General features: G+C 38.5%; 1 protein-coding gene across 1 annotated transcript in view; it reads right to left on the reverse strand.

Annotated features, from left to right (window-relative positions):
* Positions 1-4,981: 4,981 nt before the first annotated feature.
* Positions 4,982-27,391, reverse strand: part of LOC126470328 (spectrin beta chain, non-erythrocytic 2) — a 304,767-nt gene continuing 282,357 nt past the window's right edge. Inside the window, exons 67-68 of the mRNA XM_050098113.1 lie at positions 12,910-12,941; positions 4,982-5,785 (exon numbers count right to left, since the gene is read on the reverse strand). Of these exons, the coding sequence (XP_049954070.1) occupies positions 5,567-5,785; positions 12,910-12,941 (251 nt within the window). The 3' untranslated portion in view covers positions 4,982-5,566. The remainder of the gene's footprint in view (positions 5,786-12,909; positions 12,942-27,391) is intronic.

A 27,391-nucleotide genomic window follows, 5' to 3' on the forward strand; every position in this document is an offset into this window, starting at 1 on the left:
AGTGTGGGTGTAGGAATGTATTTCATGATATATGCAGGATTGCAGTACTCTGGTGCATGGAAAAGCTGGTGATCTAGAAAAAAGCATCTTTATGTCCCTTTAGTGTTCCTCAACTTATTAAGGCAGAATGTGAGTGTGATGGTGTGGGAAATTGTTTTACCTAAGATACAAATCACCTATGAGGTGCTGAAGCAATATAAATGGATGCACATGACTGGACAGTACATGCTTGTAAAGTTTACTGGTGAGAGACAATGGCTGACTTACCAGGTACCACATTTCATCCTATATAAATGTCCTCCACAGATGAATATATACATCACTTGCTTAAATGATGTCTTGTTGCAGTGATGGATCAAGGGGCTACATTCTGAGGCCAAGAAATGTATTCGAAAATCCCTTATCCTTCACTCGTAATGTACACATACCTAGTGTTGCTGAGTAGCAGTAGCAGTAGCAGTAGTAGTAGTAGTACTACTACTACTACTACTACTACTACTACTACGACAAATACCACTACTACTGTTAACAACAACAACAACAGCTACTACTACTACTACTACTACTACTACTACGACAATTGCTTTTATTTACAAATGAACTGGTAGTTGGGGTATTTGAGTGTTGTTACTTGTAACTTGATGATACTCCTCTTTCCTGACTTTTTCAATGACTCTGGCATACCGTGTGTATCAGCTTTCGAGTATTCGTAGTACTGGTATTTCAACTAAGGTATAAGCAAGAGCTGATAAGTCATCTTCGGATATGTTTTTATGCCACACACACACACACACACACACACACACACACACACACCGTTCATTCATGCAAGCAAGCACACCTCATACACTCATGACTGCCAACTCCTGCAGCTTGGACCAGAACCAGAATACTATTCGCTGGCATTCTGGTCTGAGCTGCCAGAACTGGCTGTCGTGTGTGCATGAGGTGTGCTTGCTTGCGTAAATTAATGGTGTGCATTTCTCTCTCTCTTTCTGATGAAGGCTGTGGCCAAAAGCTTATGTGTAAGTGTCTTTTAATTGTGCCTGTCTGCAATTTAACATATCGTCTTTAAGGCAGATAGCAATCCATCTTTTTCTACATTGTTAAGAAATGCAGGAGAGCTTTGGTGAAGTTTGGAAGGTAGGAGATGAGGTACTGGCGGAATTAAAGCTGTGAGGATGGGTCGTGAGTCGTACTTGGGTAGCTCAGATGGTAGAGCACTTGCCCACGAAAGGTAAAGGTCCTGAGTTCAAGTCTCAGTCTGCCACACAGTTTTAATCTGCCAGGAAGTTTCATATCAGCGCACACTCTGTTGCAGAGTGAAAATTTCATTCTGAAAACTCTCTTCAACTGAAACATTTGTTGCAGGAATTGTGGTAGCTAGACAAAATAGTCTGAAGGCTTCTGGAAGAATTTGGTCCATTCCATTCTCAATCATTCTTTTGATAATGTATCCCAAACAGGGAGAGTGAAATGTTTCCTAATGCTGGGAAGAAAAGACAGTCTCCAGTTCCAAATGTAAAAAAAAGCAACTGAAGGATGCACGATAACGAATCCAAACTGTGTACAGGGAAACACTGAGCATAACTGCCAAGCTGAGTACCATCGCCTCACTTATAAAACAGCTGTTTATCATGATGTGCAAATCTTGTTTTCAGATATGTTATAATATTATCCATTACCTTGAAGTACGCATGTTTATATTCTGACATCAATCGATTACCGATGCATTGATCCAACATTTCAGCTGTATTCATGGAAGCTTCAGGTTGCGAATTAATAGAGCATTTTGTGGAATTTAAAAAGTCGATCAATTTATCTTCATTTCTTAAGTTTTTCAAGTAAGCTATGCATTCTGAGACAGCATTGTTACAAAATTGTGCATCACTGGTTTTTTTTTTTCTGAATAATAAAGCAGTTCAGTTTTTAAAAATACTTTGAGAAACAGATAGAAAAGAAAGAAAGTTAATGTCTATGAGGCTATTTTTGAAATCCACAGGCTTCTTTCATAGTCGTTGTACTAGCATCTGGACTTCAGTTACTTCATTTAAAACCTCAGTTAGCACCAGATGATTTTGTGCATGGCAGATTTTATTTTGGCGTTACAGTTCCCACTTGTTTTGCTGTTTAAAGGAATGCATTTACCAACAAGACTGTTGAGAACTGCTGCACATTTGGAAGACTGGTGACAGAAAGCACGAACATCATGAAGCATGGATGAAAAAAATCCTGAACATTGAGCAAAACAGTAAGTAAAGAGAGCTTCAGGGGCTATTTCACAGACCTTAGTTTGCTGGCCATTTAATTCTCCTGCCAGAACAGAAGCACCATCATAGGTTTGGCCCACCACTTTGTTCTTCATATCATAATTCCAAAACATACCATTGAGTACAGCGAATGAAGCAGCAGAAGTTCTAGCTAGGCTAACATCATGAAAAACAAAGAAATGTTCTTGAATGTCACCATATGATTCCACTAGTCTCAAAACCCTAGAGCACTGTGACTTTGAAACATCTATTCCTTTGTTCAAACTGGAGGCACAAAATGAGGTTCTATCCAAACTCTAATGCATACATTCACAAATCATCTCATTTATACATTCACTCAGTTCATTCTGCAAAGTTTTTGAAAATCCCCATAAATAGCCCATTTTCTTCCAGTTTGCTTTCAAATCTTCATTTCTGTTTAGAAAAAGTTTAAAGATGGCTCTGAAATTTCCAGGATTCAGTAAGTCTTCTGTCTCTCCATGACTTCTGAAAACTAGCTCCTGTTTACACAAGACTTGCAACATCAATTAGAATTTTCACAATCTCTCTGTTAGCATTCACTTTGTTGTTTGTAGTATTCATTAAGTAGCTCTGAAATAATAAATGCTTGTTTGCATAGTTCTTAAAATGAAATAAAACTACTTAGTCTATCTCTGGAATAAGCATGCAATGCTAAACCTCTGGACAGATTCTTCACATCATCGAAACCCTCAGCAAACTATGTAGCTTTTTCTTATACTTAAGAGCAAACCTGGCCAGCAGAATAGTTTTCCTTTCATAGGGTCAGCACATAACTTGTACTGCCCAGACTGTTAATTTTTGAATATACATGTTTTGAACTTATTTTTCAGAAGAAAGTGTAGTGCTGATGTTAGACATTCTTTCTTCAAAATTTGATGTCGTTCAGTTTCACATCTCCTTGAAAATGAAAGCCCCTACAAGGAAAAAATGATGTCCTCACTTGAAAGCATTACATCAGTCCTTGGACAAGGTAGGGCATCATCCAAATTCACTGCACACAAGACAACTAATGTAAGAGAAACCTAGAGAGAGAGCTCTACAGCTGCTGGCCTCCTGTACCACTGACGTGCACAGCAACATGGCTAAGGCAGTCTGTAACGCCCCCCCCCCCCCCCCTCTCCCTTTCCCCCCTTCTTCTGTCCCTAGTAGTAATAATGTTAGGTTACCACGGCAACCAAGCATTTACAGGTGGCCTAGCACATGACTGGCCTCCTTGCCATATGCTTCTCACCTCTGGCTGTCTCAGGTTAGAGTTAAGCTTTCACACTTTGATTTGCTCTCTAATTATGGAGTTCAGAAAAAACAACACAAATTAACTTCTTTTGCTCTCACTGACAAAAGTGCATAAAGGTTTATTGTAAAAACAATTATTGCTACTACTACTGTCGCTTCTACCACAGAAAAGTGAGGCAGCTCGATCTCATTTGCCTCCTCTGATCAACTACTACTGCCTTTTCGGCATACTTATTCCCTGCCATCATCATTTACCAACGTGTGCCAAGACTTGTCAGTCCAGGTGCCCTTTTTCAGTACTATGCAAACAGTCTATAGTTCCGTGACCTGTCGCATGCAGTGAGCAAGGGAATACATGTGCGGCAGAAGCACCTGTACCTTGTAGTGAGGTGTAGGACCTCTGAGTTACATGGCTGCAAACAAGTTGTTGTTGTGCAGCACTGAACTGGTGTAGGATCTGCTGTGTTGTTTGCTGTTTATACACTGTTATAATCTGTGAAATTTGGCTGTGACCACTGCTCACAGTAGTTGATTTAGACAATCAGCATAAACTGGATTTCTCATATTCAGTTTTCCATACCAATACTGATCTTTCAAATGATATTGCACTACACATACAGTCCCATTATATGTTTTGTAAATAAACTAATGACAAAATTGTTACGATTTCTGTTTTTCACTCTATTTTAGTTGAAACTTGGTCTTATTGAAAAATATTTTTATTAGTACAGTATCCGAGTCTCAGCATATTAATTAAAATGCATCTATGACAGCGGTGTCTGACGAGAATTATTCAAATGCCAGGTTAGCCTCCTTTTTTTAGCCAGGTATGCAGTTGGTGAGAAAGGACAAGATAATTATTGCAAACTCAGTTTCATTTTTTCCAGTCTCATCGTTTCAGGAGGCAGCATATAACAGAGTTATTGGAAAAAATGTCACTTGGTATCAATGAGGAGCACTTAAGAACATATTTTACAAAATTAGCATTCAATCATTGTGCGAGCTGCCAAAATGCTGTATCTATAAGTACTCTAAGGGGATTGGGGGGAAAGATGGGTGGGGCATGGTTACGCGTAACAGAGATAATGTAGCAAATGGCATATATTAAGGTTACCATTTCTTATTTACATAGAGTTTTTGGTAAACATATTTTGTTATTTCATGGGGGTTCTTTTCAAGTCCTTACTACGGCATTACAAATGTCAATAATGTGTCAATACTGTCAAGACAATCCTAAGAAATAAAAAATGTATTTGCAGTGATTACATTTTTCTTACAAATATTTAATTACATCACCTATAACTTTTCGTAAACTGTCTGTTACCTCAGAGAGTTTAAGGAAAGAAAGAGGGAAAGAAAAATATGTAACATTATCACAGAAGTACTCAGTTCTGCTTGAAAAGTGGTATCAGAAAATCACATGCCATAAAATTTAGATAAAAAGAAATTACAGATCATTTGATAATAAATATTTTAGTAAGTCCAGTTTACAACTGTAATTATACAGGTCCCAATGAAGATTATCTTGTAGGGCTCTGTGATGTTGACTTTTCCAGAAACAAAAGAGGTGCTTACAAAAATACTTTCACATCACGTAGTGAAAGAGGGATTTAAGTTATGAACACATTCATAATTTATTTTTATTACAGAAATAGAATGACAGAAGAAAGTATGACACTACTTCTAGCCAACTGAAATTTTCTTATGTATATAAATCTTTCCTCAACATATTAAAATAATAAAGCACCATGTTTGCCCACTGTTTGCAATATGTTGAGGGGGGTGTATGATTGCCTCTTTCCATTTTTTACCAGTAGCTGCACTCACTTCTATTTACAATTTAGGAGAGACATTTGTTGACCTAACACCTGTGAAGGTAACATGATAAATATCAAAATAAAGGTCACTGTTAAAATATTAAGTCACATTAGCCGTACTAATGAGACCATAGCTGCACTTTTCTCCATAACACTACTATTAAGTTTGCCTCGGCTTAAGCCGTCCACATGGAAACTGGCAGTGCACTTCACCACAAATAACACTCAAAGATGTGTAGCACGTTTCTGACGGAACAGTTTGCTGAGGACATTACTGGTTCGTTTGTCTTTATCCTTGCGTGTACTGGGTGCATGCTGTTCACTCTCAGACGAGCTCTCACTAGGACGTTGACCCTCCAATCCACCAGCTCCTCCAGGCCCAGAACTGGCGCTGTATGCTGATAAAGATGATAGTCGAGAACTGTAGTCTGGTGGCAGTGATGCCTGCAGAAAAGATACACATTAGTCATGTCCACCTGTAGCATATAATGATAGTACAGAAAAGTAATAAACAAACATTTTGGTTTCAACAATTCAGCAGAGGACTAATTGTCCAAATGCAGGTGTCAAGTTCTTTACTTCCTCTTACTTACTAACTACATCCTCCAGGTAGTGTCAGTGAGCCTACAATTAACCATGTAACAAAATGAACTTAGTATTTTCACAGAATTAAAAAAAAAAAAACATACCAATGAAGCACATGAGGAATACGTAGTAAAAGCAGGAATAAAACAAAGGGTATATAATAGAACACATGAAATAAGCTCTGAAACTAATCTTTCACATATAAGGTTAAAATTATATGAGATATACCACCCCCCCCCCCCTCCACCCCTCCTCACCCATCATCCTCAATGCATATATTTCCTTCTATTATCAAATTTAAAAATTAATTTATGGCTCAGGATGTGTCCTATCAACTGATCCTTCTTTTAGTTAAATTGTGGCATAAATTTCTTTTTTCCCTAATTTGATCTGCACCACCTGATTTGTTATTCAATCTACCCATCTAACTGTCAGGATTCTGCATCATATTTCAAAAGTGTCTATTCTCTCCTTCTTTGTACTGCTTATCAGCAATGTTTCACTTCCGTTAAAGGCTATTCTTCAGACAAATAACTCAAGAGAATACTTTGTGACACTAAAAATATTAGATTACAATTTCCTCTCGTTTAAAAATGCTTTTCTCACTGTTGCCCGTCTTCTTTTTATATCCTTTGCACTTGAGGCACCATCAGTTAGTTTGCCACCCAAACAGAAAAACTCATGTACTATACTTTTAGTGTCTCATTTCTTCATCTAATGCCCTCAACATTGCCTTATTTAATCTAATTACATTCCATTACCCTTCTTTTAGCGTTACTGATGCTCATAATATAATCTGTTCTCAAGATTCTAGTCACTCCATTCAACTGCTCTTCCTAGTCCTTTGCCATCTCTGCCAGAATTACAATATCACTGGCAAACCTCGAAATTTTTATTTCATTCTCCCTTAATTGTAATTCCCTTTTCAAATTTCTCCTCAGTTTTCATCACAGCTTGCTCACTGTACAGACTGAATAACATCAAGGATAGAGTACAACCATGCCACACTCCCTCCTGAACTATGGCGTTCCTTTCAGGTACTTCAATTCTTTAAACTAAAGTCTCGTTTCTGTACAAGTTAAAAACAGTCCTTCACTTCCTGTTTGTTATCTCTGTTACCTTCAAAATTTCAAAGAGTGTAGTCCAGTAAACATTGCCCAAACCTTTCTCTATATGTATGTTTGCCTTTCTTCAATGTATCTTCGAGGACAAATCTTAGGAGTCTTTCGTGAGGTAGGCTTCTACCAGTTTTTCCATTCTCCTGTAAGTAATTCATGTCAATATTTTGCATCCATGGCTTATTACACTGATGACTTGATATTATCACACCTGTCAGCACCTGCCTCCTTTGGAATTGGAATTATTACATTCTTCCTGAAGTCTGTCTAAGATCTCACACACCAGATTGAATAACATTGTCATGGCTGGTTCTCACAAGGATCTCAATAATTCTGGAGGAATGTTATCTACTCATACTTATGTCTCTCTCAGAGTACCACACATCCCACTTCGTTTTCACACATCTCCTCTTCTCTTTCTATTATATTGTTCTCAAATTTGTTTCATGTATATAGATGTTTTACATATTCTTTCCACTTTTCAGCTTTCCCTTCTTTGCTTAGTAGTGGCTTGCCACTGAACTCTTGATACTCATACAACACCTTCTCTTTTCTCTGTAAGTCTCTCTAATATTACACAAACACAAATATGAAATCCACCAAATGTGGCACTTTATCTTCACATACAAGTAAATCAACATGGGGCCTGCTGTGTTTACTTTTATCAGCAAATCACTGCACAGGACACCTGAATATGACCATGCAAATGTATTTCTAGTGGTACAACAGAACACTGAGAATGTTTATTTCAGTATTTCCTCAATATTATTTTTGCTATTTTGTGGGACTGATGACCCTGTAGTTTGGTCCCTTTATCCCTCAAATTTATATAAGTAAGGAACAGGAGCAGCTCCAGCACTGACCCTGGGGCAACCCCCCCCCCCCCCCCCCCCCGCCCCCATTTAACTGGTCCAACTCAGACCCCACATCATAGCCATTGTCAACACTGTGCAGAATGACCTTCTGCTGTCTGTTATTAAAGTTACTGATCAGTCATATATATGTACAGTATTTAACGATCACTTGCTGAGCATTGCTGGTGAATTAAATAAAAACTTAGTTTGTACAACTTACTAAGAACCGACTTTACATCGTTGACCTTGTGCTGCTGACCAGACACTTCCTTCAAGACTGACCATATGGTTTTAATTTTATCCTGTGAATTAGCTATTCTATTTGCGTACCACATGCTCTTTGCCTTCATAACAACATTTTAAGCACTTTACAATACTGTTTGTAATGGGTTACTCTAGCTCAAGTGTGACTACTTCTAACATTTTGATATAATTTCCACTTTGTTCTACACAATATCCTTGTCCCACTAGTCAGACACCCAGGCTGCCGCTTACTGCTAGTACCCTGTTTAGAATGTTCTAATGGAAAGCAACTTTTAAAGAGCATGAGAAATGTGTTAAGGAAGGCATATTTGTCATCTATATTATTGGCACTATAAACATCCTGCCACTATCGTTCATTAACGAGGTTTTAAAAAACCCTCTACTGCTGTTGGATTAGCTTTTCTACATAGTCCATAATTATATATAACATTTGTTCAAGTTCAAACACCTTTTAGTGTTAAAATTTGTGCATCACTGTCTGAAAGGCCAGTCACCCTTTTACTAACAGAATGCCCATCTAGTAATGAAGAATGAATAAAAATATTGTCTATAGTTGCGCTACTGTTCTCCTGCACCCTGGTTGCAAAAAAACATAGTCTGCATCAGATCATATTAATTAAGATCTTCCAACAGCCTTTTTCTTGTGCCAATGAACCAACAATTAGATTTTTCACTTAACTCTACAACATCCTATTCCCCACAAAATGCTATTCTGATATAGTGCCACTTCAAGTAATGGTGTTGAGTGTGCTTTGGTATGGTAACCTTCCTAAATGCCTAAACAGCCAGTCTGCCTCAACCAACAGTCTAGCACATTTTGCAGTGATACTGGAACCATATCAAAAGCTACAATGAGTAAGCCAGTTCTCCTTTTGAATGCATGCTTGTTTCTTAAGCTATTAAGACCAATTTCAGAACAACATTCCTGCATTTTTCAAATGTCTCTTAACAGGATAAGCTTTCTTTTTTCTCTAACCCTCAAGATGAAAAGTGAATTTTTCCAGTTATTACACAAAACTATTCCAGTACTTTTTTTTTGCCAAAAATCAATTACTTTCTGATAAAATCTACGCAGATATGATAATTTTTTTCCCTTTATCACTGGCAGTCTGAATTATAAAGCTTCCAACCTAAGAATTATTACACACTTTTTGCTCAATTCAAGCCTGCAAGAAAAAATGTAGGATTTGAGGATTTGCCTTGATGTGAAAACACCATTTGATTTTCATATTTTTCCCTCATGAGGGACCACAGTCACGCAAAACTTTTTGAAAGAAATTTATGCTATTTGAATGTATATCATAATAAATACAAATCTAGAGTCAATTGTCGAAATTTCTTTAACAAAAATAAACAAAAAAGCATTTTTTTTACCAAAACTAATTTTTTCAAAGTACTACCATAATTAAAAATATAGCAATGATGTTAATATTCTGTTAAATGTAAATGAGTGAATCTGTCCTCAACACTGTGATGCCAACTGCTGCTCAGATTACTGCTGAAGTTGCAGTACGATGTGCCACAGACACATGTTGAAAGCAACAGTGCTTTACTGTCCCATGGGAGATAGTGTGACTTTGACTTCTGACTTTGATCTACTTGGCTCAAACAATTATAGAGGACATATATTTTAAAGTGGATTGTGAATTCCAAATGATGGTGCAACTTATAATTTTTCACATTAACAAATCACTGCCAGAAGTGAAAGATGTGATAAATGACTAAAAAATGCTAACGCTTGGGTTTGTGGTCAGACACATACTGAATATACACTGACAGAAAAAAAGATCATGATACCAAAAAATAATTAATGTAGAATAATGAAATTTTGGGAATACGTTTGTCTGGGTAACATATTTAAGTGATTAACACAGCAAGATCACAGGTAATGCAAGTTCGAGATAAGCCATCACAAATGTGTAATGTTGGTACATTAATAACCAGTATAACCACCAGGATGTTGAATGCAAGAATGCAAACATGTGTGCATTGTATTGCACAGATGTTGTACAGGTGTGGATGTCAGTTTGTGGGATGGACTTCCATGCCTCTTGCTCTTGGTGGGGCAATACAGGGATGGTTAATGCTGTTTGCTGATGATGCTGGAGTCGTTGTCCAATGATGTCCCATATGTGCTCCCTTGGAGACAGATCTGGTGATTGAGCAGGCCAAGGCAACATGTTGACACACTGTAGAGCATGTTGGATTAGAACAGTGGTATGTGAGCAAGCGTTATCCTGTTTGAAAATATCCCCCGGAATGCTGTTCATGAATGGCAGTACAACAGGTTGAATCACTAGACTGATGTACAAATTTTCAGTCAGGGTGCATGGGATAACCACTAGAGTGCTCCTGCTATCATGCGAAATCACACCCCAGACCATACCTACAGGTGCAGGTCCAGTGTGTCTAGCACAATGACAGGTCGGTTGCAGGTCTCAACTGGCCTCCTCCTAGCCAACACACAGCCATCACTGGCACCGAGGCAAAACCTGCTTTTATCAGAAAACCCAACTGACCTCCACCCTGCCCTCTAACAAGCTCTCCCTTGACATCACTTACATCGCAAATGGTGGTGGTTTGGGGTCCGTAGAATGCACACTACAGAGCATCTGAGCTCAGACCTGTCCTTTAAGAAACCGATTTGTAACAGTTTGTTGTGTCACTGTGGTGACTGCTGCTACCGAAATTGCTACTGCAGATGCAGAATTATATGTCACAGCCATACGCTGAACACGATGGTCTTCCCTCTCGGTACAACAATGTGGCCATTCAGAGCAGACTCTTCTTGTGACCGTACATTATTTTGATCATGACTGCCAGCAGTCATGTACAGTGGCTACATTCCTGTCATGTCTTTCTGCAATATTGCAGAGGGATCCAGCTTCTTGTCACCCTATTATTTGATCTCGTTCAAACCCGTTGAGGTGTTGATGATTGTGTCTTTGCTGCCTTAAAGGCATTGTTGACTATCATCATCTCATGGCCAATCTCAATGGTAACTAACACTGATGACCATTACAGCATGTGTTTACAGCAAACTTGATTTACATCCTCATAGTAGCACTACTAGCATCACTCTTGTGTGACTGGTGCAAAATTTGAAATGACATCATCTTTTGGATGTAGGAACATACCTACAAACTTTCAACCGTGTCGCACAACTCCTCCTTGGCAATGCGATAATTTTTTTTCTGTCAGTGTATTAGAGCAAAACAAATAAAATATTTTGTATCAAGGTTTGTCTGCAATTCTTATATTTGTTTCTTAACATGTACCACTAAATTTATGACGTTCACTGCAAAAAGTCACTGCAGAAGTAACACACACGAAATAGAGCAAAGTATTTTAAGTGATTTATTCATTTTTAATGGTACACCTGCACTGCCTGCAAAAAAAGTGACGCACCCAGAAGACATGGTCACATATTGTACACGTACAGTCAGTCAGTGGGTATGTAAATAATTACAGTTGCAATCCTCTGTGACAGGTAGAATGGCCACCAGAGTACATTATTGTTGCTACTGTGCCTGGTAGGATATAGAAGGGTTGTGAACAACATCAGATACTGAGTGATTACTGTAAAAGATGGAGATCCCACTTACTCATACAAGACAGAATTATCAACACCTGAGAGAGTTGAAGAGGGTCTCACTCTGGGTCTCAATCTGGCCAGCTGATCAAATTGCACAATATTCAGCTTTGTGGAGTATCTGGATGTGACAGTGGTGCGATGTTACACTGCATGGGGATGTGAGAGCAGGCACACTCATCTTACAGATACTGATCGGCCACACCTGACCATCACAAGAGAGAAGCACTGCACTGTGCACCAAACACATCATAGCACCTTGGCATCTGCACCTGACATCTGAGGACAACATTGCAACAGTCTGTGTCATCCTGCACCATTTTCCAGATACTACCAGCAGTCAGACTAGAGCATTATGGAACCGTGGGTAGGTGGTCGTTAACAACACAATACAAATGGCTGTATTTGGACTGGTGCTGTGATCAGAAAGCATGGACTGCTGGTGATATTGCGGCGTGTTCAGCCATCAATTGCGGTTCTGCTCTACACTGGATGAACATCATCAGTGAGTACTGAGACAGCTTGATGAAGGGTCCCATTCTCTCACTGTTTTCAAGAGGCACAACAGTGTTACTCCTCATGTCATGATGTGGGGATCTATCAGAGATCAGGGTGGGTAGTGAGTGAGGGAATCCTGGCAACACAGTACATCATGGACATCCTGTGCCCTCATGTGTTACCTCTCATGTGACAGTATCATGGTCATTCTTCAACAGGACAATGCTCATTCACACATGGCTATGAACTGTCTGCGTGATGTTGAGATACTCCCATGGTCAGCAAGATCCCCATTCTGTCCCCAATAGAACCTATGTGGGACAAGCACAGACATCAACTCCGTCCCAGTGCTAGCATCCGGGATATCAAGGACCTGTTACTAGAGTGGTGGAGCAGCTTGTCTCAGGAGTGGGTACAATGGCTTTACGACACCCTTCCCAGCAAAATTAGTGCATGCATCCAGCCCAGAGGTGGCGCCATGTCGTACTAACAAATGAGCTCATACTGCCAAGTTCTTTATAAATTTGACTCAATTTTGTAATCCCTGAAATAACAATGCCTGCTCTATCAACCTTCAACATTTCATTTATCCCTCCCCTTCAGGGAGCTTCACTTTCTTTGTCAGGCAGTGTATATTATCTTGAGCAGTCATATTACCTGTCTAGCTTGTGGTGTGATGTTCCCATAAACTGAAACAAACAGAAAAATATTGTAAGAATAAGAACACAAATGACGTAACATAGAAACATCAGTCAAGTGGTCCTCCATTATATTATGAAAAATAACATTCTATAAAAACAAAATAATTAACTATTTTGAAATTAATCTGAATTATTCTTACTTCATATATTACACTTAGCCTGCATGCCCTTTTTAGGAGTTCCAGTTTATCAACTGTATTTTTAAGTTTTGTTTTCTTTGTATTTCGGATTTCCATTTCACAGTAATACAGTTGTGTGGGTGGCACCATTAAGATTGCTAATTCAGTTTGTTTCTCTGTTTCATGTACTAAACTGCCCCATTAACCTTATGCTCAACATCTGTTACAAGGCTATTTCTACTTTGCGGAAAAAGATCTTTTTCCATTCAATATTTTATGCTGGAAAATTTTTCATTTTTTTTAAAGCTATGCACCAAATATCTAAATTTGAGACAGGTAACCTGATGAAGTAGGCAATGACAATACAACAAATAAATAATGTGTCAAATTTTAAATTACTTAATTCCTGCACAATTAATGAGTCCCCAGCTACATATCAAATCTGAGGCAGTAAAAAAAAAAAAAAAAAAAAAAAAAAAAATCAGCCTATTAAATAATACTTACATTAGCTGTAGTTTTGAAAACTGGTAAAAGGCTACACACATTATGCATTAATGTAATATTTTGTTTAGTTATTGCCTTAAACTGTCCCAAAAAATAACAGAAGACTGTATACACCAACTTACTCTACATGAAGGAGGTGGACTATTCAATGATAGGGCAAAGAGATTCACTAATTTCCCTTAAAAAGTGAACAAAAAGCTTAAAAGATTAGCCACAAATTCTGTTTCTTACAACATTTTGTCTTTAATATGCTCCCCCCCCCCCCCCCTCTCTCTCTCTCTCTAATTTTCCTGCCTAATCTGGAGAAGGGCAAAGGGCAAACATGTTAAACACTGAGAGCTCCAACATTAGGTGGCTAACTAAGCCTCTTGGGGAAATAGCAGGCAGGGTGGGAAAGAATGACATTGCAAACTCACAATGTTTGCCGTGGGGGCCTTGTCTGAGATGTGGAAGAAGCTCTGACAGTGGCTATCGAGCACACTGGGTGCAACCAGCTGCAAATAATGGCACATGTTAGCAGAAGGCTGATTTGGTGAAGGTAACTAGCATCATGCGGGGTGCAGGCTAGGCTCACTATTTGTAGTATCGCACCCAAGTCTGATCGTGGTCCTCTGGTTTGGAGTAGGACGAAAGGTCTAAACCAGAGGCTCAGATGACTCTGCAGCAGTATCAGGTGCTAATTTCTCAATCTCCTCTATCGAGTGGAGAACAGCAGGAATTTCCTTAACAGGTCAGGCATGCACTACATGCAGGAAATGGATATTTGGGTAGTGGAGTATGTGTGACGAATAGCCAGCCAAACTCAAAGAGACATCGGCCAGAATGCTCTCAGGAAATGCTTGTCCTCACGTACTAGATATAGAAAAGGTTGATACGGTATTAGTAAAACGCAGGAGCATCCAAGGAAAGGTCCCAGAATTAATATTGTTTATTGAAGGTTATAATGCCCACATAGTATTAGGAACAGAAAGTTGGTTGAAACCGGAAGTGAATGGCAATGTAATTGTAAGGCCAGATTGTAATATTTATGGCAAGGATAGGTTAGTCACCAATGATGGCAGAATATTTATTGCAGTAAAGAATTCAATACTATGTAGTGAGGTTACAATGGATTATGAATGCAGATTAATCTAGGTGAAGTTAAGCATCAAAGGAGAGGGAGAGAGAGAGAGAGAGAGAGAGAGAGAGAGAGAGGATATAACAACAAGCAGTTCATTTTGTTCAAGATTGTTTACTCAGTGTGAGAGTGTTACAGAGATGCTCAGCAAACACCAGTGGCATATGCTACAAAAGAGATGTTGGGAATCATGGAGTGGTTTATCATTGAAATTTTGAGAGAGAGTCAGATACCATATTACTCCCGCCCAAATACATCTCGGGAAAAGATCATGATGAGAAAAGTTGAGAAATTACTGTTAATACAGAGACTTACCAACAATCATTCTTCCCATACATCATTCATGACTGGAACAGGGAAGGGGGGGGGGGGGGGAGATCAGTTAGTGGTACCAGCAGTATCCTCTAGCACACACTGTCAGATGGTTTGTGGAGTACTGATGTAAATGTAGCACATCATCATATTCAAGTTAGATGCTACTGATATTACTGGGCATATATTTCTTCAGGAGAGCGACTTTTTTTTGTGGTCTTCAGTCTGAAGACTTTTTTGATGCAGCTCTCCATTCCATGCTACTCTATCCTGTGAGAGCCTCTTCATCTCCGAATAACTGCTGCAACCTACATCTTTCTGCTGCTTACTGTATTCATCTCTTGGTCTCCCTCTACAATTTTTACCCCTCACACTCCCCTCCAATACTAAATTGGTGATCCCTTGATGCCTAAGAATGTGCCCTACCAACAGATCCCTTCCTTTGGTCAAATTGTGCCACAAATTTCCCCAGTTCTACTCAGTACGTCCTCATTAGTTACACGATTGACCCATCTAATCTTCAGCATTCTTCTGTAGCACCACATTTCGACAGCTTCTATTCTCTTTTTATCTAAACTGTTGATCATCCACGTTTCACCTCCTTACATGGCTACACTACAGACAAATACCTTCAAAAAAGATTTCCTAACACTTAAATCTATATTTGATGTTAACAGCTTTCTCTTCTTCAGAAATGCTTTTCTTGCCATTGCCAGTCTACATTTTATATCCTCTGTACTTTAGTCATCATCATTTATTTTTTTGTGCAATAACAAAACTCCTCTACTACTTTAGGCGACTTGTTTCCTAATATGATTCCCTTGGCATCACCTGATTTTGCTTTTGTTGATGATCATCTTATACCCTCCTTTCAAAACAGTGTCCATTCTGTTCAATTGCTCTTCCAAGTCCTTTGCTGTCTCTGACAGAATTGCAATGTCATTGGCAAACCTCAACACTTGTATTTCTTCTCCCTGAACTTTAAGCCCTACTCCAAATTTTTCTTTGGTTTCCTTTACTCCTTGTTCAATGTACACATTGAATAGCATTGGGGATAGGCTACAGCCCTGTCTCACTCCCTTCTTACCCACTGCTTCCCTTTCATGCCCTTTGACTCTTATTACTGCCCTTTGGTTACTGTACAAGTTGTAAACATCCTTTCATTCCCTGTATTTTACCGCTGCTACCTTCAGGATTTCAAAGAGAGTATTCCATTCAACACTGTCAAAAGCTTTCTACAAGTCTACAAATGCTATAAATGTAGGTTTGCCTTTCCTTAACCTGTCTTCTAAGGTAAGTTGTAGAGTCAGTACTGACTCACGTATTCCTATATTTCTCCGAAATCTACATTGATCTTCCCTGAGGTCTGCTTCTACCAGTTTTTCCATTCATCTGTACAGAACTCTTGTTAGTATCTTGCAACCATGACTTATTAAACTGATAGATCAGTAGTTTTCACACCTGTCAGCAACTGCTTTCTTTGGAATTGGAATTACTACATTCTTCTTGAAGCCTGAGGGTATTTTGACTGTCTCAAACATCTTGCACACCAGATGGGGGAGTTTTGTCATAGCTGGCTTTCTTAAGGCTATCAGTAGCTCTGACAGTATGTTGTCTACTACCAGGGCCGTGTTTCAATTTAGATCTTTCAGAGCCTTGTCGAATTCTTCTCGCAGTCTCCTATCTCCCATCTCATTCTCTTCTGCGCCCTCTTCCATTTCTATAATATTGCTTTCAAGTTCTTCTCCCTTGTATAGATCCTCTGTATACTCCTTCCACCTTTCAGCTCGCCCTTATTTGCTTGGGACTGGTTTACCATCTGAGCTCTTGATATTCATACAGGTGCTTCTCTTTTGCCCAAAGGCATCTTGTAGGTGGTATATATCTTTCCTCTAGGGAAATATGCTTCTAAATCCTTACACTTGTCCTCTAGTCATTCCTGCTTAGCAATTTTGCACTTCCTGTCGATCTCATTTTTTAGATGCTTGTATTCCCTTTCACCTGCTTTATTTGCTGCATATTTAAATTTTCTCCTTTCATCAATTAAAGTCAGTATCTCTTATGTTATCCACGGATTCATACTAGGCCTTGTCTTTTTACCTATTTGATCTTCTGCTTCCTTCACTATTTCATCTGTTAAAGCTACCAATTCACCTTCTATTGTATTCCTTTCTGTTGTTCTAGCCAACCGTTGCCTGATGCTCCATCCTGAAGCTCTCAACAACCTCTGGTTCTTTCAACTTTTCCAGGTCTCATCTCCTTAATTTCCTACCTTTTTCCAATGTCTTCAATTTTAATCTACAGTTCATAATCAATAAATTGTGGCCAGAGTCCACATCTGAATCTGGTTCCTAAATCTCTATTTACACATTATATAATTAATCTGAAACCTTCCAGTGTCTCCAGATCTCTTTCATGTATACAACCTCCTTTATGGTTCTTAAACCAACTGTTAGCAATGATAAAATTATGCCCTGTGCAAAACTCTACCAGGCAGCTTCCTCTTTCATTCCTTTCCCCAAGTACACATTCACCTACTATTTTTCCTTCTCTTTCTTTTCCTATTATTGAATTTCAGTCCCCCATAACAATTGAATTTTCATCTCCTTCAACTACCCGAATAATTTCTTCTACCTCATCATACATATCTTCAGCCTCCTCTTCATCTGTGGAGCAAGTTGGCATGTAAACTTTTACTACTGTGGTAGGTGTGGGCTTTGTGTATACCTTTGCTATGATAATGCATTCACTATGCTGTTCATAGTTTCTTACCCACATTACTATTTTCTATTCATTACTAAACCCATGTCTGCATTACCCTGTTTGACTTTGTATTTATAATCCTGTACCACCTGACCAGAACTCCCGTTCCTCCTGCCACCAAACTTCACTGATTTACACTCTATCTAACTTCAACCTATCCATTTCACTTTTACAATTTTCTAACCTAACGCCCCAATTAAGGGATCTGAAATTCCACACTCCAATCCGTAGAATGCCAATTTCATTTCTCCTGATGACATCCTCCTGAGCAGAGCCACAACTGAACGCATTTCATTAAAAATGGACATATTGCCAATTTAAGTGACTGTCAGGTAATAAATTATTATATTGAAACATAGTTAAGCCATTAATCTTGTCATCTTAGACAGAGTTTGATAAAGGGATGTCAACTTGATATTATATACTATTTACTCTCATAAGACTACTCAATCATCTATCTCTAAAAATCAAGTTTTTAATGTACCTGAATTGTCAAAATGAGTATGTATCAACAATGTAATGTTTTACTGAATTACAAGAAACAGCAAAGACATATGAAATAAAAGTCTGATATGATCATGTATATCTGAAACAATTGCGTTTAACATTAGCATCTTTCAGTAATGAAGTTGGGTGGTCTTAGGAGAGGGAAGGCATTGAGTCTTATATTCAGAAATGCCACTAGTAACAAAATATAGTTTTCACTGACAGAGAGAGTCAGAGGTCAGCTACAAACTAGTATAGTATGAGGTGACAAGCAGAGATTGAAATATTAACTGTATGAGTAGAAGGCAAAAATAAAACAGCCTTGCAGAGAAATGACACTGATATACAAAACTTTTTTTTTTTAGCATGTTGTGCTGTTTGAAGTGCCAATTTGATCTGCATTTTATAGCTGTCATGCAGTACATGTCGTTCAAATGGACAAACTGGAATACCATTCAATCATAAAATTCTTTGTTCCACATGAATTACTGCCATCAGAAAATTGTTCAAGGGGGAATTCTGAACTGTTAAGGAATATGTGGTCAATTTGAAACTTACTATAATTCTCTTGAAGCTAATAATATCTTCTCTCACATGATCAGCCAAGTGGTGGCCTCGTCTTGTCGCATTGTTCCAGGGAGTTTCATACCCATTATCTTGAGATGAAGTGATGGAATGGTGTGTTCCGAGTTCCTTATATAGCCATTGGACTGCTGACCTCTTCTGCAGCCAGGCCAATCACGTGCTTCCTGAAGAGTGTGCCTCACCTGTGGTTGGGGAATGCAGTGCAGCTCGTGGTGGGGGAACAATGTGCAGTTGTGGTGTGGGCGTCGAGTCCCTATGTCTGTACATTCTGTCCACAGATAATGACACCTTCAGAACAGAGTTTTTCTGTCATATTTTCACAACTGCAGAATTTCACATTGTGCTGAGTTGAAACCCATTATCCTGGTTTATTAGGTTGTTGGGCAGACCTATTTCTGTCACCTCTTTGACAACTGCATCCCAGAATCTGTTAGTGTTTCATAGCTTCTTCAGTCATTCAAAATCAAAGGTGTGTTCCCCACTGATTCTATACTCTGCCACTGTGGACCTGTCTGTCTGCCCTCATTGAACGCTTCTAATGTGCTCCGTACAGTGCTATGAGGTACATCATCATGTCCATCTGATGTACTGCATCCTACATTTGACTCAATACTGTAAATACCCAGCCCTAACCAGTCTTTGGTCAAGCAAAGCGTGTTCTTAATTTTCCACGTTGCATGAACAATGGTCTTCATTTGATGCTTCCCCATTATTCTCATGATCTTGGCTGTCTGTGCCTGCATATGGCCAGAATGCCACATGTTTTGGTTCTTCATCTGGTAGTTTGTCCTCCCCCCTCTTCTCAGTCTGTAAGGCACATCTTATTGGTGTCAAGTTTCCTGCAGGCAACCTCTTCCTGTTGCAGATGGGCCTGGCTCTATGTACTGACATGGTTACTTTTGAGTTGCATTGTGTTGGATTGTAGCAACTCAGAGCATTAAGGAAAAGGTCTGTGTGAGTCTTTTTCCTGCAGACCAAGTGTCTCAATGTGGCGTCCAGTCTTCTCTTGACAAAATATCTAAGAAGAGTAGGCTTAGATTCTCCTCTGTCTCCATAGTGAATTTGATGCTGTCGTGTATATCACTGTGATGACACAGGAACTCTTACAAGTTCACTCTGCCTTTGGCCACACCACAAAGATGTCATTTACATATCTGTAGAATTCCTTTGGTTCTAGGCAGGCAGTATTGAGTACTACATCCTTTAAGTGTCTCATGTATAGATTAGCCATACCTGGAGCTAATGGGGTACCCATAGCAACCCTATCTATTTGCTCATAGGATTTTCCACCACATCTGAAAAAGGCGATGGCTAGTACATATCAAAAGATTTTGACTGTCCTCATCAAACTGGTCCTCAAGTAAAACTAAGGAATCTTCCAGTGGTACACTGGTGAAACGTGATGCAATATCAATGCTGACTAGTGACTCCTCCTCATCCACAAGTAATCCTTGGAGCACTTTCACAAATTCTGTTGAGTTCTCAACATGGTGTGGACAGTGACCCATGAGAGATGTTAGCAGCTGTGCTACATGTTTGGCTGTCCCATATGTCAGCAAGTTTATGGCGTTTATTACAGGCCGCAGTGGAACTCCCTTCTTGAGTATTTTTGGGAGGGCATACAGTTGTGGTGGCGCTGGAACCCTGGCTTAAAGTCATCTGATGGTGATCCTGTTCAGTCCTGAATTCCTGAGCAGATCGATTGTCTTCCATGCCATATATGTTGTTGCATCCTTCCCCAGTTGTTGAATGCCAGATCTTGCAATAAAGTGTCAATCTTCTGCCAGTAATCTTCTGACTTCAGTAATATAGTTACATTGCCTTTGTATACTGCGAAAACCACTATATACTTGTCATCATGTAGGGACAGTAGCGCCCATAGTGCCCTGTGTTCCACTGCTGAAATGATGTTCTTCAGTATTCTTACTTTGTCAGGGGCAGTGCACGTCTCCCTTCTCACTTCTCCAGTGGCCTCCAATGGGTGTCCACAAACGACTTGCTTGACACTGCTGATGATGTCATGTTTCAGTATTGTTATTCAAACTGGAGCAACATTTAGGCCTTTCGACAGCATGGGAATTGTTGGCACATCCAGCTCTCTCCATGTCAGGAACACAACTTCGATTTTGAATAACTGCAGTGCCAAACACATTCTGACACTCGATTGTCAAAGAGGTGACAGAAATATGTCCCAACAACAACCTAATAATCTGGGATATTGAGTTTCAATTCAGCACAGTGTGGGATTCTGCAATTGCAACACTAAAACAAGAATGGTCTATTATGAAGGCAGCAGTGTTCGCAGACAGAACGGACAGACACTGGGCCTTGGTGCCCAAACCACCTGTGCACTGCCCTCTTCCAGAAGCATATGTTTGGCCCAGCCACAGAAGAAGTCAGCAGTCCAGCGACTATATACATAAGTGGCACACAGCACCCTGACTCTTCTTCACCTGTAGGTGACAAGTATAAAACTCATTGAAACATTGCAACAAGACATCGCCACCACTGAGCTGATCACTCAAGAAGATTTTATCATTGGAATATGCTGAGAAAGTCTGCACTCACATATCTCTTGAAGCTAGTGCACATACAATGTATCCGAAAACTGTAATCAAAGATAAAAGGACACAAACAGTTGTTGATTGATTGAGAATTGAAGATATATATGAAATAGCTAATGATGCTGAAGGCCCATCAGAAGAGCTATTGTGGTATATTTGCATGAAGGATTTAGTGAGCAAAATATTTAGACAGTATATATATGATAAAGTATTCTTCGTGGAATACAAATGATTTAAGGAGTAAAGGCAACAACTCAATCTCTCTCTCTCTCTCTCTCTCTCTCTCTCTCTCTCTCTCTCTCTCTCTCTCTCTCTGGCAGTATCAATGAGCATAAATTTAGTACATCATAATGGGGAGAAAAAACACAAAATAGGAGCCAACATACAACCATACTAAAAGTAAATTACAACACGTACTTTGACAGCTATGTGAAAATGCAACAACAACAACAACAACAACAACAAATGATACACATTGTTAACACAAACATCCAACAATTGAGGTATACAGGCAAAAATCCCAGGTTTGAGGCCCAGTCTGGCACACAGTTTTAATCTGCCAGTATGTTTCAACAGAAGTAAAAACAGAAAGCTTCGCTACATCATTCAGTTTAACCTTTATTCAATGGTGGCTGCTGTGTAAGAGCACAAGAGCATGTGAACACCCTTACTTTCAATACCTTGTGGATTTATTGTTTATTTTTCTTTGAATGCTGTTAAACATAACACAGATGCTGCACCTGAAAGATACAGCACGTAAATCTTCCGCACTACTGCTCCTCTAGACTCCGTGAAACTTGGCATCAGGGTCGCAAGCACACCTTCATTTGTGCATGTTTTAAGGAGCTTTCGGATATGTGCAATCTCACATGATGTAATTGCCTTACGGGCCAAATACATATGGATTTGATAACATAATGTGCACAGTTCATGGCATGCACAACTAGCCCTTGTCACTACTCAACTAGAAGTTTACGTCAGTGCCAGCAGGTGGTAGCACACCGGCACAGTTCTATCCCTGTTTGCTTGGCATACATTCGGCTAGATGACAGCACACTCGCAAGATATGCTAATTCACTCACTATATACTGTAGTAGATTGGACATCAGCATATGTTAAAGTTGTACTGACAGTAAACCTATTTTGTGGGTTTCTGAATGAGTTACAGTATACTAAGTTATGAATTTTATCACATGGTAATCCATTTGAGGCGCTGAGAATCATAAGGGCCTAAAGTATATCACTGTCGACTGTTAGACTGTAGCATTTATTCATGCTTCTGAAATCAGTTGAAATTATGGTGAGTCAGATTTATATGTGCAGTAGGCCCACATTGTATATACGAAAAGTCATGACAAGCTGTCTTACTGGTTTCTCTGATATTCACTTAAATGTGGGATCAACAGCAGTGTGCTTTAGGCCCTTATGGATCTCAGCACCTGATTTGTATTCTAGTCAAGTGATCATGTTGGTAGACATTACTACTCGAATTTAATCATTTCCACAAATGGCACTTTGTGTTTGGAGTTGGTTGTTTATTGTGCAAAAATCGGCTTTCATGTGCAGCGTAAACCTGAACTACATTGAATCTATTTTAAATGCTAACGCAAAAATATAGCTTTTAGAATGGTCGTGAGTTGTGCTTGGGTAGCTCAGTCGGTAGAGCACTTTCCCATGAAAGGCAAAGGTCCCAAGTTCAAATCTCGGTCCAGCACACAGCTTTAATCTGCCAGGAAATTTCATATCAGTGCACACACTGCTGCAGAGCGAAAATCTCACTCTGGGAACAGAAAAGTAGATTACCAGGAAAAGTTAGCTGCAGAAGAACTAGGGCCTCCAAGAACAAATCCTTTGATTGAGAGAGTTATGAAATCAAATAAGTGAGACTATTGGCGAACATTTAACACGGAAGTGTACAGTTAGCACAAATTGTGTGGGTGCAGCATGAGAATATCTGATTTTCAGCCAAGAAGTAAATTCATGAACTAATACATCTGTTAGGGATCTTGTACATTTGTCTGAAAAGAATGGAAAATCATGAAAACTCCCTCTTACACAAAAATGCAAAATGGAGAGTTGTGAAAGCTTACAAATTATTTCTTTATTGGCCTAAACTGTACTTAATTATGTACAAAACAACAAAATTCATGAAAACAATTCTTTCTTTTGTCAGATAAGTTATGCATATTATTATTATTATTATTATTATTATTATTATTATTATTACTACAACAACTACTACTACTGCTACTACTACTGTTGTTGTTGTTGTTGTTGTTATTATTATAATTATTGATAGTGGGTGTAGCTGGATAAACTTGTTGATAAGCATAACTGTTCTACAGCTGATGCTATTAATTTCACACTCTCAAATTTGTCTGTATCTAAAAATCTGTGAACACTCAGAATGTATACTGACGAGCTGCCACGGTCTTTGTTTATTATGTAATTTTCTATAACAAAGTTCACAAATACTCAAAACTTCAGATGAATTATTACTTCATTTCAAGTTATCATTAAACATCTTTAGTGATATATTTGCGCACATGTGGATGACCACGGCAGACGTTATGACCAAGGACAAGGAAAATAAATAATAGACTCATCAGCTTACAGGGCAAAATAATTTACTGGTATTATAATAGAAATATCTGTAGTCATATTTTCATTCATTCTTATATCAGGGGAATTTGTTGCTGAGTAGTAATACTGAATACCTCATGCAAAAATGATCAATCTCTAATATGCGAATCCTCCACATTTATTAAAATATGTTTATAGAATTTGTACAGGGTTTCAGGATCTCAATGGCAAACTGTAAGGGACAATAGGTCACACATGGGGGCACTTTTTATTAGGGAACACATCCTTTCAAAGCCAATGATTGTCAGTTATGCACATGAATGAAGCATATTGGCCATAGTATGCAGTGGACTGTAACCACCTTGTGATTACATAGTTAATCAGTAAGTATGTAAATAAGTTATTTAGTTAGTTAGTTGGCCTCCTTGTAAGCCTTCAGGTTACGTTACTAATAATAGTTGTTTACACATGAGTTTGTGGATCTATTGTAGGCTAGGAATTCTTTATGCTCTGTGGCATATATCTGTGTTATAGTAAAAAAATTGACAACAGCATCAATTACCTATGCAGAGACTTTCAAATCACAGTAATACTGAAAGATTTTAGATGCCACTGACATACCAGGGTTCTTGGGACTGATCATTATAGTGGCCGAGTGATGCAATGTGTGAAGTACAAACACAAGGTTTTTAGGATTATATTACAGGGAGGTTTAGCAATGTGTGTGTTGTTGACCATGGTACCATCACACATCATTAGCTGTTTGAAGGGTTTTGCAATACTATAACCTACAATAACTGTGCTACCTTCAAAAGCTGCATTCAATACGACATCCCTTAACTTGGCACCTCATATTGAATTTGTGCAGTGCTTTCTTCATGGAAACACTACTGACACTGCCTTACACACATATAAGGCCTACCTCACACAAGCAAATTATAGTAACAATTGAAGTCACTTATGGAACTATGAGAATTAACACACATCGCTGTTAGATTTCACGAAAAAGTTTTCCCATGAATGTGTATGCAGGAATAGTGGTTAAAAGTCTTCCAGGTCTTGTACTTCTCCTAGCAACTTTCCATAGAATCTATGACAATATTTATGGAATTTCTGGATTAGATTAGTTTTTCGTTCCATAGATCCGTGCTGAGGAGATCCTCGTGGATGTGGAACATGTCATTTTTTAAGCTGAAATAACAATACTAATAGTACGAATATATACAATACATCATTAGTTTCTATTAAAAAATTCATCAATAGAGTAGAAGGAGTTGGCCACTAGTAAGTCTTTCAGGCTCCTTTTAAACTGATCTTTATTTGCAACTACATTTTTATATGTTTGCTGGCAAATTACTGAAGATAAGTGTTCCTGAGTAGTGGACCCCTTTTTGAACTAAAGTAAGTGCTTTTAAGTCCTTGTGCACATAATTTTTGTTCCTGGTGTTGTATGTATGAACTGAGCTGTGTGTTGGAAAAAGAGATATATTATTTAGGACAAATGTCATTAAGGAATAAATATACTGAGAGGCAGTAGTTAGTATACCCAGTTCTTTGAAGAGATTTCCGCAGGACATCCGTGAATTTACTCCACAAATAATACGTATTACATGCTTTTGGACTCTGAAAACTTTTGTTTGACTTGAAGAGTTACCTCAAAATATCATACCATATGACATTATGGAATGAAAGTAGGCAAAGTATGCAAGCTTTTTCATTTTTAAGTCATCTATATCTGCTAACACTTGAATTGCAAATACAGATTTGTTAAGGCGTTTCTGAAGTTCTGTGGTGTGCTCCTCCCAACTGAATTTATTATCAAGTTGCAATCCCAGGAATTTAAAACTATCAACCTTTTCTATCTGCTCTACTTCATACTTTATGCATATGCTGGATGGAAACCTCTTACAGGTTCTGAATTGTATATAGTGAGTCTTTTCGAAGTTTAGTGTCAGTGAGTTGGCTTTAAACTATTTATTAATATTCATGAAAATATCATTAGCAGATCTTTCTAGAACTACACTCAACATGCTATTTATTGCAATACTTGTGTCATCTGCAAACAAAACGAACTCTGCTTCTGGCAGTGTAACTGATGAGAGATCATTAATGTACACGAGAAAAAGCAATGGCCCTAAGATGGATCCTTGTGGGACTCCATATGTAATTTCTTCCCATTCTGATGATGACTGATGACTTAATTCACTAGTCCCTTGCACTGACACCCTTTGTTTCCTGTTCGTGAGGTATGACTTGAACCATTTTGCAGCACTGCCTGTGATACTATAGAATTCTAATTTATTTCAAAGGATGTTGTGGTTCACACAATCAAATGCCTTTGACAAATCACAGAAAATACCTGCTGATTGTAATTTGTTATTTAATTAATTAAGTACATTTTCACTGCAGGTGTAAATAGCCTTCTTGATATCAGAACCCTTCAGAAATCCAAACTGTGTTCTTGATAATATGTTATTTGTGGTCAGATGGTTGAGAAGCTGCCTGTACATTACTTTTTCTAAAATTTTTTAGAATGCTGGCAAAAGTGAAATTGGTCTGTAGTTCAGTGGTATCTCTTTATCCCCTTTCTTGAATAGAGGCTTAACATCTGCATATTTTAGCCAGTCAGGAACTGTCCCAGTTATAATTGACTGGTTACACAAGTAACTTAGAATTGTACTAAATTCACAAGAACATGCCTTAATTAACTTTGTTGATATTTCATCATAACCACTACAATGCTTTGTTTTTAAAGATTTTATTATGGAAGTTATTTCTTTTGGTGAAGTGAGTGACATACTCATGTACCTGAAGCTATTTGTAAAGGCTAGTTTCAGATATTCAAAGGCATTATTTACTGATCCTGACAATCCCATTCTATCAGTAACAGATATAAAGTACTTGTTAAATAGATTTGCCACACTATGCCCATCAGTTACTAATATGTCATCTACCCTTAATGCTATTTGCTCCTGTTCCTTTCTGATTCTACCAGTCTCCTCTTTCACTATATCCCATATTGTTTTTATTTTATTCCCTGACATTGCTATCTTCTTCTCGTAGTGCATTTGTTTAGATGTCTGAATTACTTTTGTTAATATTTTACAGTATTCCTTGTATTTAGCTAAATCATCAGCATTGGAGCTAGTCTTGGTCGACAGATACATTTTCCTTTTTGTCTTACAGGAAATCTTTATTCCTTGTGTATTCCATGGTTTTATTATAGACTTCTGTTTAATTTGAGTAACTTTTAGAGGAAAACAGTTTTCAAACATGGTACTGACATTGTTCATTCATGTCATGAGCACTATAAACATCTTTCCAGTTCATATCTTTGAGCAGTTTTCTAAAACACTCAATTTTTGGTTGAGTGACTACTCTCCTGCACTCCGATCTAGCAGTCTT

This window comes from Schistocerca serialis, chromosome 3 (assembly GCF_023864345.2).
Source record: "Schistocerca serialis cubense isolate TAMUIC-IGC-003099 chromosome 3, iqSchSeri2.2, whole genome shotgun sequence".
Taxonomy (NCBI): Eukaryota; Metazoa; Arthropoda; class Insecta; order Orthoptera; family Acrididae; genus Schistocerca; species Schistocerca serialis.